Here is a 17,028-nt window from a genome sequence, read left to right as displayed (position 1 = left end):
TTCCAATCATCACTATCACACGGCTCCAAACACCTCCCTAACGATGCTTTTAATACTATATAACTGCTTCGAGAGTCAGTTGATAATCCACAAAAAATGTCTCGAGCCCTTCCAGATAACAATAAGGAGAGGAACTTCAACTTCAAGCTATCGTCCCAGCCATTCACCTCATCGGCCATTTCAAATTGTCCTATCCAATCTGACCAATCACGATTAACTCCTGTAAAAGTTTCAGGCATAAACACTGGTCGTGTTGTCGCCATCCTAGACACTGAACCTTGCCCTGTTAGCACCCTATCAAAAGAAGCCGATGGTGTGTTATCCCCCTCTGGGTCCAACATAATGACCCCTAAAATCTCACCGCTGCCACCAGTGTAATATCTCTATTTCTTATTAGGCTGCTGCCACCACCTTTAATTATTTAGCCAGTATGGTCTGGCACCAGAAGACAACACACCACCACAACTTCAATCAAACAGTTTTATTGATAGAGGGGACTGCAAGGACAGGCTAAACACAACCTGGAAAAGCCGTAGAATTGCACAGAGCACTACGTGAATTCACTCACTTCATTAGTGACAAACCCCAGAATCAATTACAGTGGCACTTCAAACCCATTTGAAACCTCAACTTCATGCAGGTGTAAAATGGTACCCATGACTGTTCCCTAAACCTTCCCAGTTTCAGTCCCACCCACCTTTACTATCACCCTCTATTATTATGAAGCACAACTTTATTTAATACATTAGTTTAATTGAAAACAGACACAATCTTAAAACACTTAACTCGCCCACCGCGGCGTTGCCCCTCCCTACTGGGGGGGGGGGGGATTCCACGAAGCCCACACCGTTCCGTGACGAGAAATGTGAGCGATGTCGTCACGATGATTGGTATCAGGCAGTCTCAGTCAAACAAGGGGAAATCCCACCGTAAGTCCATTTCAAAAAGGGCAAAGTGCAGCCGGGCGATAGCATCAGCATTCCGCACAGTCGCAACGGCACTCCTAACTTCCCATCTCTATACTCTCTCCCCGCACCCGCTATCTATCTATCTTCATCGCCGGCGGTCCTATCCAACCGCGAACGACACCCCCCTCCCAAAATAAAGGTGAGTACCGCCGTCCTGTTATCCACAATGCAACCCGAACCAAGCCCGCTCCATCGTCTTTTGCACCCCATTTTAAACCTTTTCCACACCCAGCCTCTCAATACACAACTCCCGCCCCGGTGTTTCTCATTTCTCAATCAGTCTCAATAATTAGTTGCCAAGACAATATCCCAAAACGCCACCCACATTACAATATGTTGCTGGGTTCGGCGCGATTCCATCGATGTATGGTGTACCCTGGAATAGCCTACAAATAGCCTATAGGCCCGATAGCACATGATGTTTCAAAAAGAAAGAAAAAAAAAATAGAAAAAAGATGTTTGCAAATGTTACCTTCATGTTGCACTGCTCTGTTGAAATGTCCCTTGAGATGTTTTTGAACTTTGGACAACTTTGTGGGTTTGAAATATATGGGGGCACAACATGGGCAGTGAAAATCACTGCAGCATTTATGACATATACAAAAAGTCCAAGGTTAAAGGCTAACGTTAGCTACCAAAATATTTTTGGGGGGAAGAGGGCGAAAAAACATACATTAACGGCTCAAATCTTGTTACAAACTATCTTTACAAATATTAAATGGACTATTCATATGTTGTATCGTCGAGCTAAATGAGTTTTATTAACAAATAAATCAAACGAGTAGGCTACTACGATTCGCTAAATAAAATTGAAGATAGCCTACTCACGTTTTGGCTTAAGTTCTTCACATGTTCTTCACATGTTTATCCGATACAATTTGATAGGAGGCGCTGTCTCGAAAAACGAGGGGTCTGAGAATGCGCGACTCTGGGTGCAGGGGGACTGTAGATGCAGGTCTCCGAGTCTGCGAGTAGCGGAGGCTGCATTTTCAGGACCCCACTTCTAGGACCGCATTTCTAGGACCCTAGGTTTTTTAGTGACAACGCCACCTATCGAATTAGAGGACCAGTGAAGATGAATGACATTCAGAGTGTGAGTATATAAATGCGAATCATTTTTAATTTGTTTAACTTTAAAAACAATTTTGATGCATTTCATTGGAAAGTTAACGTTGCCAACGTGCTGGTGATTTGCTAAACAGTCTTGAATGCATAGCCATCATATATTAGCCTCTAATACTGGAAAATGAATTGTTAGCACGTTCATTTAACGGAACTGTTGCATGATAAGCCTGTGTTGACTTATTTACAGCACAATAAACTGTAGCATGTTTGTTCTGAAAGCTTGTTTATTACTCATTGTTTTTCCATTTTAATTCAGTTAAAATAATCTTAATGTTTTCACCGTCACCTGTTCACAGTCAGCCTGTTTAACGTTACCCACAATACATGTTATGTGTACGTCTCTTCATTTTGACATGGTTTTATAAAGTTGGTTGAGACATATGACATTTTAATAGTCAGACATATCCGAGAGGCCATTATAATAATTGAAATCCCACGTGTTAGATTGTGTCATTTACTGTATACTGTACTCTATATGAAGTGCTATCAAGGACACAGCTCAGGGTAGGCAATAGTATGACAAAAGATAAATAAATAAATTGGTTAAGCACTAGGCTTAGGCCAAATTTATGTCTATTTATTTATATGAAATTAACTTAAAAATGTTTTTCAAGAAACGACATGAGTGTTTCTAGAACCTTTGTTCCCACAACATCAAAATCATTTTTTTTTCAAATCTTTGAACAGTATGCAATAATTGTATTATGAAAATTAATTGGTATGGAGATTGATATCATTATTTTTATCATTATCATTGGTAACTAAGATCTTTTAAATATGAAATTTAAAATTAGAGAGTAGAACATGGTCAACTAAATGTTCCTTATTTAAATCACTTCTCTTTCTCTCTCTTAGGAGTCAGTGATGATGTTGTCCATGTGTTTGTCCATCCATTGAAGTTCTGTCTATGTGGTTCAGGTCATGATCAAATTTGTTTTTTTGTGTGTTCAAGTTCAGTGGTTATATATTATTTTGTAAAATATTTTGTGTGTTCAATTTCAGTTATATATTATTTTGTAAAATATTTTGTGTGTTCAAGTTCAGGTGTTTTATATTATTTTGTAAAATACAAAATCTTAAATCTACCCCCAGAGTCATCCTTGTCTTCCCTCTGTACTTGAAAATGTGGTCCATAGTGACTGAAAAGACTATAAAATGATTCCTTATTTATTTTACTTGAGTTATTATATGCTACTTAGACCCAATAATTTCTCAACATTCCAAGGAACCTGGTTTAATTGCAATAAAGAAAGTAGTATTTGGGTGTAATAAAACTTGAAAGAAAAAAAAACACTCTAATGTAGTTAAAACTGGGTGGAAATATTACATTGCTGGCACTTTTTTCGGTCCTCCAAAACTAGGGTCCTGGAAATGCGTTCCTGGGACTGCGGTTCTCCGACTCGGTAGGTGACGCTGTCACAAAAAACTAGGGTCTTAGAAATGGGGTCCTAGAAGTGGGGTCCTGAAAATGCAGCCTCCGGGACTGCAGACAGATAATATTGGAGTCTGCAGCTACATACTAGGCTACTCGGTATGGTGGCAATAGACAGCTCAGTCTCGTCATTCTCGATCGACAAGCTTTTTTCTCTCCTAGTCTACAACTCAGCGCTTGTTCTTTTGTAACCACTCCTAATCAACTTCAATTAAAACAGGTTCCCAAACTTTTTTTGTCAGCTGAACCCTAATATTTAACTAATTCAACACACATTAGCATGTTCATGGTTTTCTGATGTTGGTAACGGTCACATGAGGACATGCAAGTAAACAGATGACGTAATATTGAATATTCTTTTCTTTTTTTGTGTTTTTTTAAATTGGTTTTATTTTAATATTTATATATAGTACTGCAAGTATAGGGCCTATTAATATTATTAATATATTATTGTTTTAACTCTAATTATAAAAATGAAGATATAAATAAATTGTAGTAAAATTCTAATAATTATTTGATTTTACGCTGCAAGTTACAATTGTAATATTTATGTTTAAAGTTCTTTACTGTCAAACGTTAACCCCTTAGCTGTCACCCCCCCCCCCCCCCCTTTGATAATTGACATTAAAATGCACTATACAAATCTAAATGGTTGTAATTCAAGAATGCTTTGGAATATAGACCTAAATTTGGTCTTGTTTTAAAGAAAACAATCAGCAGATTATTACTGAAGTGAAAGCACTTAAAAAAATTAAAGTATGAAAAAGTTATGGAAGTTAAAATTTACAGTAAATCAAATATACTTTAATATATTTTTTTAATATAAAATTAATATTTTAAAAAATATTTTTTACTATAAAATGAAAGCTATATATCTAACCAAGTTGTGTTCCAAATTAAAAGTTGATATCACTAAAATTTAAGTTCCCATGAGACTTAGTTTAGGCGTTATACCAGAAATAGCCACCGGGTGCCATTGCATTGCATTGAATTTAATTGTATGCATTCTGCCATAACAAATTAGTACATTTCTATCCAAATATCACTTCTGTCACTAAATATGGAACCTTGAGACTCAGACCTTTCTGACAATATGTTTTGTCAAGATTAGAACATTTTTGATAATAAATTATGAAAGATGATGCCCAAAAGGGGAGGGGCCTAATAAAAAAATACCGTTTCTATGGTAACGCAACGTCCAATTTCAAATCGGTTTTTACAAGATGAATTCTGAGTTCATAAGCTTTCAAATGATACCTAATTTATGATAACTACTAAAATATGTGATATAATAATAATAAAAAATGATATATATATATTATACTTTTTAGAGGACTTTTACTTTACTTTTTAAAATATAATTTTATCTTTTTTTATTGACAAATACTAGATTATGTTTTATTATGAACTTTTAGCATTAAAAACCAAAGTTTCAATTATTAAAAGTGTGTGCGTCGCCTTTTTGTGACAAAGGTCAGAAACTCCAATAACGACGTCGATTATTTGAGGTGCACTCTTGTCATAAATTCATATATTACTGTTCATACAAAATTTGTAAGAAAAAAACAGCGCTAAAATATCTTAGACCATTCCAACGGTATATAGTTTGTCATGATTAAATTAGGATTTAATAGTAATATTTTGAAGTAAATTTCGGTTGCCTGTATACGGGCAGGTGATAGTTAAGATCTTCGAGCTTATAGAAAACAGAACAAAATGGTTTCTTTTTTACTTGAATTGACAACTGAGTCAATTACTTAGCTTTTTATAATAAGCTCAGACTCTGGGGTTTTCTCTTGATTGTGTCAAGAAAATATTTAAACTAAGCCTCAGCATCAGCAACACCGCACAAAATTACAATAGCCTGGAAATATAATGCATATTTTATCAATTTATTTTATTAATTTATTGTTGTGCATCTTTTTATGACTCAATTCTTTTACATGATCTGTGTTTTATTGAGTTTTACAGTATCTCAAATAAAGTGGTCAAATGACTGTGATCCCGACTTTCGAGATGAACAACATCTCGAGACTACACCAGATGTGTCCACGCGACTGCTGCAAATCCATGGACACGTACACACTGCACCTAAATTTGATTTTCAATTCAGGATCTCAGGAGGATAAAACTCCATTATTCATGACACTGTTGTTCTAGGAAAAACCAAATCCCTGTTTATGTGGTAAATCCTTTCTGGTAGTTTGGCATGAATTACCCCATCTGACCCAATACTTTAAAACGTAATAGAATTCTCTCTCTGACCACATAAAAAGCAAATGAGTAAATATCAGAAATTTTTATTGAACAATTCAATTTTAATGATGACAAATGGAAAGGGGCAATTTCTATTTCAGTACAAAAAAAAGGGGTCACAGGACAGGAAACACTGCAGTAGTAGTTTTCTCTAGTCCATTCTGGCCTTCAGGGTGCGTGTGGTTATCTTATCCTTCTCGCTGTGAAATAACCACAAACACCAATTAACTCACTGAATTCAACTAGAAATGTAAAACTAAAACAACTTCATAGTCTGAATCTATACCATGCACTGCTACAATTCAAGAAATCGAACTAATTAATTACCCCGGGGGTCAACGTTTGGTATAACTAAGATTTTTCATGTTGACAAATAAGTCTCTTATTTCAAAAGTTTCTCATTTAAAAAAGATTTTCTATTTGAATATATTTTTTAAAGTAATTTATTCTTGTGATGGCAAAGCTGAATTTTAATCATCATTACTAGGGGTGCTCCGATCATGATTTTTGGGGCCGATCACCGATCCCCGATTACTGGAAGCTGTATCACCCGATACCGATCACCGATTACAGGGTATATTTGAAGCCTTCTATTTATCATGTAAAATTTTTTATTAAACTATATTTAACATCAATGTACATTAAGTATTACAATTAAGAGAAGACGACGTATCATGAATTGACACCTTTGTATTTATTTGCAAGCAACATGTCCAGCATATTAACTTAGCAGCCTGTGCTTGGTTATTTGGAACAGGTTAGGGCTTGACAAATACAACTTTCCTGTAGAATATAAAATAAAGAAAGATAAAAGACAGAACACATAAGTCTTTAAATTTAGCTTTAGACTACTTTAAACTAAAAACTGCAACAAAAAAGGCTATAGCCAAAATAATATTTTGAGTCAGTCAGCCACCAGTTTTTCTAAAACACTTAAAAGGACCACAGTTAGTTAAGTGCACAGCAAAAAAAAGAAAATACAAATAAAAATACTTCTTAAGCATCAATATTTTGGTAATTGTTTTCTTTTTTTGCAAGAACCCTTGCAAAAGTATTTTAAACAGATTAAGAAAGCCACCACGGTCACATCTATGGTTAGATAGTTTAGATCCAGTGAAGTCGTGTCCCACCACTGTTTCTAAGGATCGATATTGTCCCCCCACCAATTTTTGTAACATTGAGGCACAACTAGCCGCGCATTCATTTAGTTTGCTATTAAATAAGAAATCTAGCGCTAAAATGTATTGTTGTTTATTACTCAAGCTGAGCGCTCGTTGCCGCGGCGATCAGTGTCATGGATACAGCGTTCTCTGTGGCGCGCGCGCAGTCTTCACTCGGACGCGCGCTTCAATCTATCGTCGGTGTGGAGACTCATTCATTCCGGCGAAATCACAAAATAAAAAGCACACAAACGTGTCCCTGCTTGATATACTGTTTTGATGAGAGAAAAAAAACTGTTTGAGTGCGGAGAACCTGCAACCTCTCTGACACGCTTGGCAAAGGATCTACTGCTAGACCATTTAAGAACTCAGACGTAGTTTGCGGATCGATGGATTTATTTACGGGTTGAACGGAGAGGCTGCACAGTTTGACAAGCGGGCAGCGGCATGGTACAAACATTACAGATTGATTGCTAATGAATTGTCTTTTTCACACACATTGTAGAATTGCCAGACCGGTGAAACCATTTTTACCAGGGCATAAAAAATTGTCTCGTGAGTTTTGCGTCATCTGATTATGACCGGTGTTCTGACGATTCATGCTACCCATCGAGATGTGCTACTTACTGGTTATGCGCATGTTCAGACATGCGCCCATAAATCTATGCATCCTTGCTGTGGAGACTTTTAGGAAACTTTGACAGGTCAAAGATTAATATTTGATGATAATTTTTTACTTTTCACACCGTTTAAAAAAATAAAAACAGTACAGTATACTGCACTCTTAACTTCGAATTTTATTATAATTGTATTTCATATAATAATGTCATTTTCACTTGTTATATCAAAAGTGATAATTGCTAGTTCATTTAAAACATCAAAATATGCTCCCCATACACTTACCCTGATTTAAATGAAATAACGATGTCATAATATTGTGAGATTTACACAATTATGGAAACAATAGAGAATGAATCAAGATTATCTGTGATCGATTCGCGCTCGGGTAGCATTTTTTCGCGAAGGCAGCACAAATCGACAGACTCTGCTATCGATTCGCGCTACGGTAGCATTTTTCGACAAGGCAGCACAAATCATCAGAACACCGGCGACCGATCAATCGGAGCACCCTTAATCATTACTCCAGTCTTCAGTCACGTGATCCTTCAGAAATCCTTCTCATATGCTGATTTAGTGCTCAATTATTAATAATGGTACAATAATATTAATAATTATCACTGCTCCTTAATATTTGTGTGGAAACTGATAATTTTTTTTCATAATTCTTTAATGAATAGAAAGTTAAAAAGAACAGCATTTATTTAAAATAGTAAATACATTTATAATGTTATGAAATATATCTGTCACTTGAATCAATTTAATTGTCCTGGTTGAATAAAAATATATTTTCTTATTTTAAATAAAGAAAAAGAAAAAAAAGATTACTTTCCCTAAACTTTTTAATGGTAGCATCATGGTTTTCATCAAAATATAAAGCAACATGCAAGCAATTGTTTTCAACATCGTTAAGAAATGTTACTTGAGCAGCAAATTAGCATATTATACTGATTTCTGAAAATTCGGTTTTGCCATCCCAGGAATAAATTACATTTTTAAATATATTAAAATAGAAAATAGTTGTTTTAAACTGTAATAATATTTTACAATATTACTGTTATTACTGTGTTTATGATCAAATAAATGCAGCCTTGGTAAGCAGATAAGACTTCTTTCAAAAACATTAAAAATCTTAAAATATTCCAAACTTTTGACCCGCAGTGTATACAGTGAATAAAATTTAAAGTCAGTTGACTAAAATTTAATGATCTTCATACTATAACTATGGTTGATGACATTTGATGATACACTTACATGACATGAACAACGACTCCCATTCCAGACACTGCATCTCTGTCAACAGCGTTCAGCATGGCCTGTGAGATGGTCTCAAACAAATCGTCCGGTTTCTAGAGAACAAAATCAACAGCATCGTCTATGAGACTACCAGGTCTAGATCATAAACCAGCCTTCATGTCCAATACAGTGATGCACACAGGTTCTATTCCACCTACCATGTCAGGTTCCCATAGCGACTCACACATGCCGTACATCTGCTCTGAGCAAGTACCGCTTACAACAAAGTCTTCTGTTACCATCGGGCATCCAATAAGATCAAGGGAGCAGATGAAGGGTTCGAAAGTCTTTGGGTCTAGACCAGCAATCACAGGCTCAATATAGTACGGCCCGAACCTGAAAAAAGAGACATGAAAGGTTGGATTTATGTACACAGCGTGGATGGGAATGTTATTTCAGAGAAAGACAAAGGTGTTGAACATTACATATCAGGGCAGTGTGTCCTGTTCCCTGTGCCTGGAAGCACACCAACAGCACACATTTTCCAACTCTTCCTAATCAAACACACTTAATTCAACCCATCAGCTCCTTAGTAGAAATGAAATTGATAGATCAGTCAAAATGTGTACTGTTGATGTGCATCCGGAAACAGGGTTGGAAATACTGGAAGGACACAGCTGTCTTTCCTGTCTCCCTGTAACACTGTCTTATCATCTTAGATTACGGACATTGCAGTTTATTACTCTGACCACATCTGCAGCATGTTCACACAGGTCTTCAGGGTCCCTGGACATCTTTCTTCTGGTGTTTTTCAGAGTCAGCAGAAAGGACTCTTTAGTCAAGTCAAGTCAAATATATTTATATAGCCCTTTTCACAATACAGATTGTATCAAAGCTGCTTCACAGTATCAATCAAAACAACTTAATGTTTGTTTATTACTGGAAAAAAAGACGTCCTAGTTTGGTAGAGCTGATCAATGGTATGATTGGTTAATTAATTTGAATATCCCCAACTGAGCAAGCCAAAGGCAACAGTGGCAAGGAACTGAAAAAACTCCATCCAGTGACCTAATGGTGTCCTAACACCCCATGAAATGACCCAATGGAGAAAAAAAAAAACCTTGGGAGAACCCAGGCTCAGTCGGGGGCCAGTTCTCCTCTGGCGTTTATGAACTAGAGGCCGAATTTACAGTAACTGTAAGATAAAAAATTTATATGAATATCTGGCTAAATAGATGCGTCTTCAGTCTAGTTTTAAACTGGGAGAGCGAGTCTGAGCTACGAACAATATCAGGAAGGCTATTCCAGAGCTTCGGAGCTAAATGTGAAAATGCTCTGCCTCCTTTGGTGGATCTGGATATCCTAGGAATGACCAGAAGCCTCGAATCTAGTGATCTTAAAGAGCGCGATGGATTGTAAGGCGATAGAAGATCCGTTAAATTGACTGGAGCTAAACCATTTAGAGCTTTATAAGTCAAAAGCAATACCTTGTATTTAATACGGAACTTTATAGGTAACCAATGAAGTGATGATAAAATCGGTGTTATATGATCATATTTTCTTGATCTAGTAAGAACTCTAGCGGCTGCATTTTGCACTAACTGTAGCTTGTTTATTGAGGATGCAGGACAACCAGCTAATAAAGCATTACAGTAATCTAGTCTCGAGGTCATGAATGCATGAACTAACTTTTCTGCATCAGAGACTGATAGCATATTACGTAGCTTAGCAATGTTTCTAAGGTGGAAAAAGGCTGTTTTTGTAACATATGAAATATGCTTTTCAAAAGACAGGTTGCGGTCTAGTATAACACCCAGGTCTTTTACTGTAGCGGATAAAGTAACAGGGCATCCTACTATGTTAAAGTCGTGCTGTGAAGGGTTTTGTGGACGGTTTTTAGAACCGATAAGTATTACCTCTGTCTTGTCTGGATTTAATAAAAGAAAATTACGCGTCATCCAATCTTTTATATCATTAACACAATCTGTCAATTTGGATAATTTAGCGTATTCATCTGGCCGTGATGAAATATATATTTGAGTGTCATCAGCATAACAATGGAAACTAATTCCATGTTTCCTTAGAATATTACCAAGTGGCAGCATATATATTGAGAATAATAAAGGGCCTAACACAGATCCCTGCGGCACTCCATAGTTTGCCGAAGTTATAATCGATTTTTCTCCATTTAAGTAGACGAAATGGTAGCGGTCAGATAAGTATGACCTGAACCAGCTTAATGCTTGTCCTTGAACACCAGTGTAATTTTGTAGTCGATCTAAGAGTATTGTGTGATCTATAGTATCGAACGCAGCACTAAGATCAAGTAAAACTAGTACTGAGATACAGCCTTGGTCCGAAGCTAAAAGTAAATAATTTGTGATTCTAACAAGCGCAGTTTCAGTGCTATGATGTGGCCTGAATCCAGACTGAAACTTTTCATAGATGTCGTTTTCTTGCAAGAAAGAGCCGAGTTGAGCGGACACAACTTTTTCTAATATTTTTGACATAAATGGAAGATTCGAAATGGGTCTGTAATTTGCTAGGTTATTTGGATCTAATTGTGGTTTCTTAATAAGAGGTTTTATAACTGCCAGCTTGAACGTTCTTGGAACATGACCTAAAGATAAAGATGAGTTAATAATATTGAGAAGAGGCTCTTCCACTATAGGTAACACTTCTTTCAGTAGTTCAGTTGGTATAGGATCTAATAAACATGTTGTTGTTTTAGATGAAGTGATAAGTTTATTTAACTCTTTTTGTTCTATGGTTGTAAAGCATTGTAATTGTTCTTGCGGGGTGATAATTGCGGCTGAATTATAAGGCGCGAGCAGAGATCGAACGTTTACGATTTTGATTCTGATGCTTTCAATTTTCTCGGTGAAGAAGTTCATGAAATCATTACTACTAAACTGTAATGAGGTATTTTGTTCAGACGACGTCTGTTTATTTGTTAGTCTAGCCACGGTATTAAATAAAAACCTTGGATTTTTTCGGTTGTTTTCTATTAATTTGCTGAGGTGCTCCGCCCTGGCCGTTTTAAGGGCCTTTTTATAACGTGACATACTGTCTTTCCACGCGATTCTAAAGACCTCTAAATTAGTTTTTTTCCATTTACGCTCTAAATTACGGGTTTCTCTCTTTAAAACATACGTAGTATTATTGTACCATGGTGCTATACTTTTTTCTCTGACCTTTTTTAATCTAATGGGTGCAACAATATCCAATGTTCTAGAGAGAATGGAGCTCATAGTGCTAGTTAGTTCGTCTAGTTCATCTGTTTGTTTGGGTTCAGGCAGCAGCTGGGACAGATCAGATAAGCTATTTGAGAAATGATCTATGGTGGATGGACGAATTGTTCTACCTGGTCGATAACGTGGCGCAGCATGACATATTATAGCAGTGCGTAATATGCAAGTTACCAAGTAGTGGTCAGTGACATCATCACTTTGCGGTACAATATCTATATCGGTTGGATCGGTTCCATATGATATAATTAAATCGAGTGTATGATTAAGACGATGAGTTGGTCCGGTGACGTTTTGCTTGACCCCGAAGGAGTTTAATAGATCTGTAAACGCAACCCCTAACGCATCATTTAAATTATCTACGTGTATGTTAAAATCTCCAACAATTAATGCTTTATCGACGTTGACCAAAATATCTGATAGAAAGTCAGCAAACTCTTTTAGGAAATTGGCGTAAGGCCCTGGAGGTCTATATACGGTAGCCAATGCTAGAGATAATAGGGATTTTTTTCTTACATCTAAGAGCGTACCATTTAGCACAAGCACTTCAAACGAATTAAACCTATGACGAGTTTTCTGAGTAACTTTAATGTCTCAAGCTAATTGCGATCTTAAATGGTCTATTATCACCAGTAAACTGTTAGTGTATTATGGACCGTTCCACAGGTGCATGTGCAATAATCGTTTATGGCTCACTGAACAAGTACGAAAAATATAGTTTAAACCCTTTCCATTAAAGATCTGAAAAGCTTATTTGGATTTTACAAAATTATCTTTAAAATACAGTATCCTAATAAAGGGATTTTTTTTTGCTGAGTTTATATATTTTTATACATGCATATCAAAATCAGCCAAGGAGTAATAATAAACAAATGGGTTTAAATAATAAAAAAAATTGTTCTAAGAGACAATTAAAAAAAATTGTAAATCAAATCCACTCCTTTCCTGGTAAAAAATAAATAAATAAATAATAATTAACTTGATTTTCAAAAGTCTGTGACAGTTGAATGTAATGTTTTTGACAAGCCAAACTTATCAGTGTCTGAGTAACATGTAATTTATTTAAGCCAAAAAATACACTTAATTCCGTAAAATAAGTATAATGAACTACGCAGAAACCATTTCAATCATCTCCAGCACATTTTATAATTACCCAAAATTCAAACATAGTTCATTCCTTGCGCACGTTATAATGTCCGTCAAAAACTTGTGCAGGTGATCTTCATACAACTCCGGGCGAGGTGAATTTAAGGAATTCTACGAGCATCTCTACAGATCAGAGGTGGGAACGGAAAAACAACCTGGTATTGAATTTCTGTCAAAAATAAATCTCCCTCACCTAAATGATGAGCAGCACATTTTTCTCGACTCTCCAATAGAGTTGAAATAACTAAAGGAGGCTCTAGAGTCAATGAATACGGGTAAGGCCCCCTGGTCTGGACGGTTTATCCCCTGGGCTGTATTTGGTGTTATGAGATCTAATTGGACCACTCCTTCTCAACTCCTTAAACTGTGCAATAGATACAGGTTGTTTGCACAGAGGTCAGAATACTAGTGCCCTTATCTTACTGGTTTTGAAAAAAGGGAAGAATCCCCATTGCTGTTCAAGCTATAGGCCGATTTCTTTAATTAGGCAAGGCAAGTTTATTTATATAGCACATTTCATACACGGTGGTAATTCAAAGTGCTTTACATAGAATAAATTAAAATAATCAAAAGAAATCAGAGTAAAAACAGTTTTGAAAAAAAATAATAAAATACAGTACAAACAGTCGGACGAACAGTGGCACAGTGCTCATTCAGTAAATGCACAGCTAAACAGATGTGTTTTGAGTCTGGATTTGAATGTGACTACTGTAGGAGCACATCTGATCTCTTCTGGAAGCTGGTTCCAGCTGCGGCTGGCATAGTAGCTAAAAGCAGACTCGCCATGCTTAGAGTGAACCCTTGGTATTTCTAGCCAATGTGATCCTAATGATCTGAGTGATCTGTTGGGTTTATATTCACTGAGCATATCTGCAATGTATTGAGGTCCTAGGCAATTTAGTGATTTATATACCAGTAATAATACTTTGAAATCAATCCTAAATGTAACTGGCAGCCAGTGTAAAGACCTGAGGACTGGGGTGATGTGTTCATATTTTCTGGTTCTGCTCAGAATCCTAGCAGCAGCGTTCTGTATGAGCTGCAACTGTCTTATGGTCTTTTTGGGAAGGCCAGTGAGAAGTCCATTACAATAATCCACCCTACTGGTGATGAAAGCATGCACAAGTTTCTCTAAGTCTTGACTGGAAAGAAAGCATCTAATTCTTGCAATATTTTTCAGGTGATAGTATGCTGATTTAGTTATTACTTTGACATGACTACTGAAACTAAGGTCTGACTCTAGAGACACACCAAGATTCCTGACTTGATTTGAAAGGAAGATTTGAGATCGCTCTATAGTTGTTTGATATGGTCTTATCCAGATTGCTCTTTTTCAGGAGGGGCTTGACAACTGCAGTTTTCAGGGAGTTTGGAAAACTCCCAGAGAGAAGTGAGGCATTTACTACTTATAGGAGATCTGCTTCTAAACAGTTAAACTCACTTTTGAAGAAAGATGTGGGAAGTGCGTCAAGAGCGCAGGTTGATGTTTTAAGATGCTGTACAGTATCTTCCAAAATTTTGCCATTAATTTTACCATTACCAAAACAGGTTGCGGTTTGATCTGTCTGACTCCAGCGCAACTCAAGGATGAGCTGATCACCTTTCTGATATTATTGACTTTCTCAGAGAAGAAGGAGGCAAACTCACTGCACTTTCTCACTGAGAGCATTTCACTGGGAATCTGGCTTGGGGGGTTTGTCAGTCTCTCTACAGTAGCAAAAAGAGTGCGTTTGTTGTTTAAGTTACTGTTTATAATATTTGAGAAAAAAGTCTGTCTAGCTTTGCCTAGTTCCATATTGAAAGCATGGATGCTGTCTTTGTGGATGTTATAATGGACTACAAGTTTTGTCTCCCGCCACATGCGCTCTGCTTTTCTGCATTGTCTTTTCATATTTTGCATAATTAGTACGGATGCCAAGGTATATGCTGAAGTTTTAGCCCAACGTTTAGGAACAGTCACCAGCTCCCTAATCTCCTATGACCAAACAGGATTTCTCAAGAGACATTTTTCCATGGATAACGCATTATGCCTTATGCAAATTATTGAGGCCAAGAAAGCCTTCGACCGGGTCGAGTAGACATACCTATGGTCTGTTTTAACTTGTTTTGGCTTTGGTTCTCACTTTATTCACATGATCCAGATTTTATATACTAACTCCTGCACGGGTATCAACAGGTTTATGCTTTTCAAGAGCCTTTCAGTTCAGTAGAGGTACAAGACAGGGTTGCCCATTATCACCATTGCTATTTGCAATTTCATTAGAGCCTCTAGCGCAGGAAATTCCTCAGGATCACATAATCTCCCCTGTCACTATAGGCATTTCCAAACATTACATTTCTCTTTTTACGGAAGTTAGTCTTACTGTATAAGTCTAACTTTTCCACTTCTCTGCCTCAATGTCTTAGAATATTTAAAGATTTTAGCAATGTTAGTGACTACAGAATTAACTGGGAAAAATCAGCCAATACTGTATTAGTGGCCTCCTCGATTCTAATTAGTAAGACTTAAATATTAAAGATTTAAATATTTAGGAATTCAGATTTTTCCCACATTGCAGGATATTGCCAAGCAAAATAATAGTGCTTTAATTACTGCAATTCAGTGTTTTGATCATTGAATGCATTTGCTGTTGAACTAATTGCTGGTGACCTACATTTCCCAGCAAATAGTTTTTATATTTGGTGCAAATTAACAGTAACTAGCAAGGAAATAAGTGTGTTATTTACCTCCTCTCATACAGAAGATTGGACACCATGCTCATGAAGGTCTTCGGCTTGATCTGACGACCTTCCTTCAGCTCATACAAGTTCAAACGGAACTTCAGCCTTTGAGATCTAGAATAAAAGGGAAAGGTAAAAGCCAAAGAGTATTGAAGGTCAAATGATTAATGTTGTTTAAAATCATAAGATTATAATGCATCTACAATTGTATTCTTACACTGTCTGTACATCTGTGGCAAGACCTGCCAGTCCGATGTAGAGTCGATCTCCCATGGGGAATAACTTCTGGAAGTCGGTGGTAACCAGCTGTGCCTGGATGCCAAACCTCCGGTCTGATGCTATTGCCACACATTCCTTTCCCCGCATCGCCATGACAGCACCTCCGTTATATGACATAATAGACTATAGGCAGAAGACAGTAAGACTAAGATTAAGAAACTGCATTTAATATACACTCATATACATTTATCAAACTAAAACGTCGTTCTGATGAAATAATATTGTATCACTAGGAACACAATTCCCCTTCTAATACCGATACAATTAACGTTATGAAAGTTATGATATAAAGCACGTCTGTGTATTAAACTACCATCCATATTTGGCCCAGGCAGCCAAGTGCAACACTGTTAGTTTCGTTTTAAACATGACTCATACAAATAATTCGGCATTATAGTACTCACTCGATATAACTAAAGTTTATTGTGCATGTGGAATGCTCATACATAAACAAAAATACTTAAGCTATACAGTTTGCCGGTTAGGATCAATTATTTTATAACAACTTTCGCACAGTAAAGATGAGAAGGCAAATGAGCTAACGTTACAGTGCTAATAAATACGATCGCATTCAACAAAGGCACTTAATTTTTCAAACGTATTCCCTTACCATGATGCCAAATGTAAAGCAAGTAATAATACCAAGAACTATTTGAAAGTTTTGATTATGTTATGCTTAAAATATAGCTCCAGACCGGGTACCACACGGTGACTACACACTTTCTTTCAAGCGCTGCTAGTTGTTCTTGCTTGCGTCACTTCCTACAATCGCAACGCTTACAGCGCCCCTGCTGGATAAAATCCTCAGCAGATTAAACGCATAAAGAATTAAAATCGTT

At 36.7% G+C, this 17,028-nt stretch overlaps 1 protein-coding gene across 1 annotated transcript; it reads right to left on the bottom strand.

The window, feature by feature from the left end:
* Positions 1 to 5,809: 5,809 nt before the first annotated feature.
* On the bottom strand, positions 5,810 to 16,961 carry psmb3 (proteasome 20S subunit beta 3). Its single transcript, XM_077199168.1, has 6 exons — positions 16,800 to 16,961; positions 16,128 to 16,312; positions 15,917 to 16,024; positions 9,014 to 9,191; positions 8,814 to 8,908; positions 5,810 to 5,981 (listed from the first exon to the last, which is right to left on the bottom strand). The coding sequence occupies exons 1-6, from the start codon at positions 16,800 to 16,802 to the stop codon at positions 5,933 to 5,935; spliced, it is 618 nt and encodes a 205-aa protein (XP_077055283.1). The 5' UTR covers positions 16,803 to 16,961; the 3' UTR covers positions 5,810 to 5,932.
* Positions 16,962 to 17,028: the final 67 nt, after the last annotated feature.

Source organism: Siphateles boraxobius, unplaced genomic scaffold (assembly GCF_051911475.1).
Source record: "Siphateles boraxobius isolate OS27281-9 unplaced genomic scaffold, OSU_SipBor_1 41, whole genome shotgun sequence".
Classification (NCBI taxonomy): domain Eukaryota; kingdom Metazoa; phylum Chordata; class Actinopteri; order Cypriniformes; family Leuciscidae; genus Siphateles; species Siphateles boraxobius.
Note: the sequence above shows the minus strand (reverse complement) of the source record. Positions and strands in the feature narration are given on the sequence as shown.

What these genes read in the sequence shown, in the direction of transcription:
- psmb3 (XM_077199168.1), bottom strand. An exon ending in GCCACAGATGTACAGACAGT is followed by an intron (nt 16,025 to 16,127) that starts GTAAGAATACAA and finishes CTTTTATTCTAG; the next exon opens with ATCTCAAAGGCTGAAGTTCC. An exon ending in AATCTTCTGTATGAGAGGAG is followed by an intron (nt 9,192 to 15,916) that starts GTAAATAACACA and finishes CTCTTTTTTCAG; the next exon opens with GTTCGGGCCGTACTATATTG.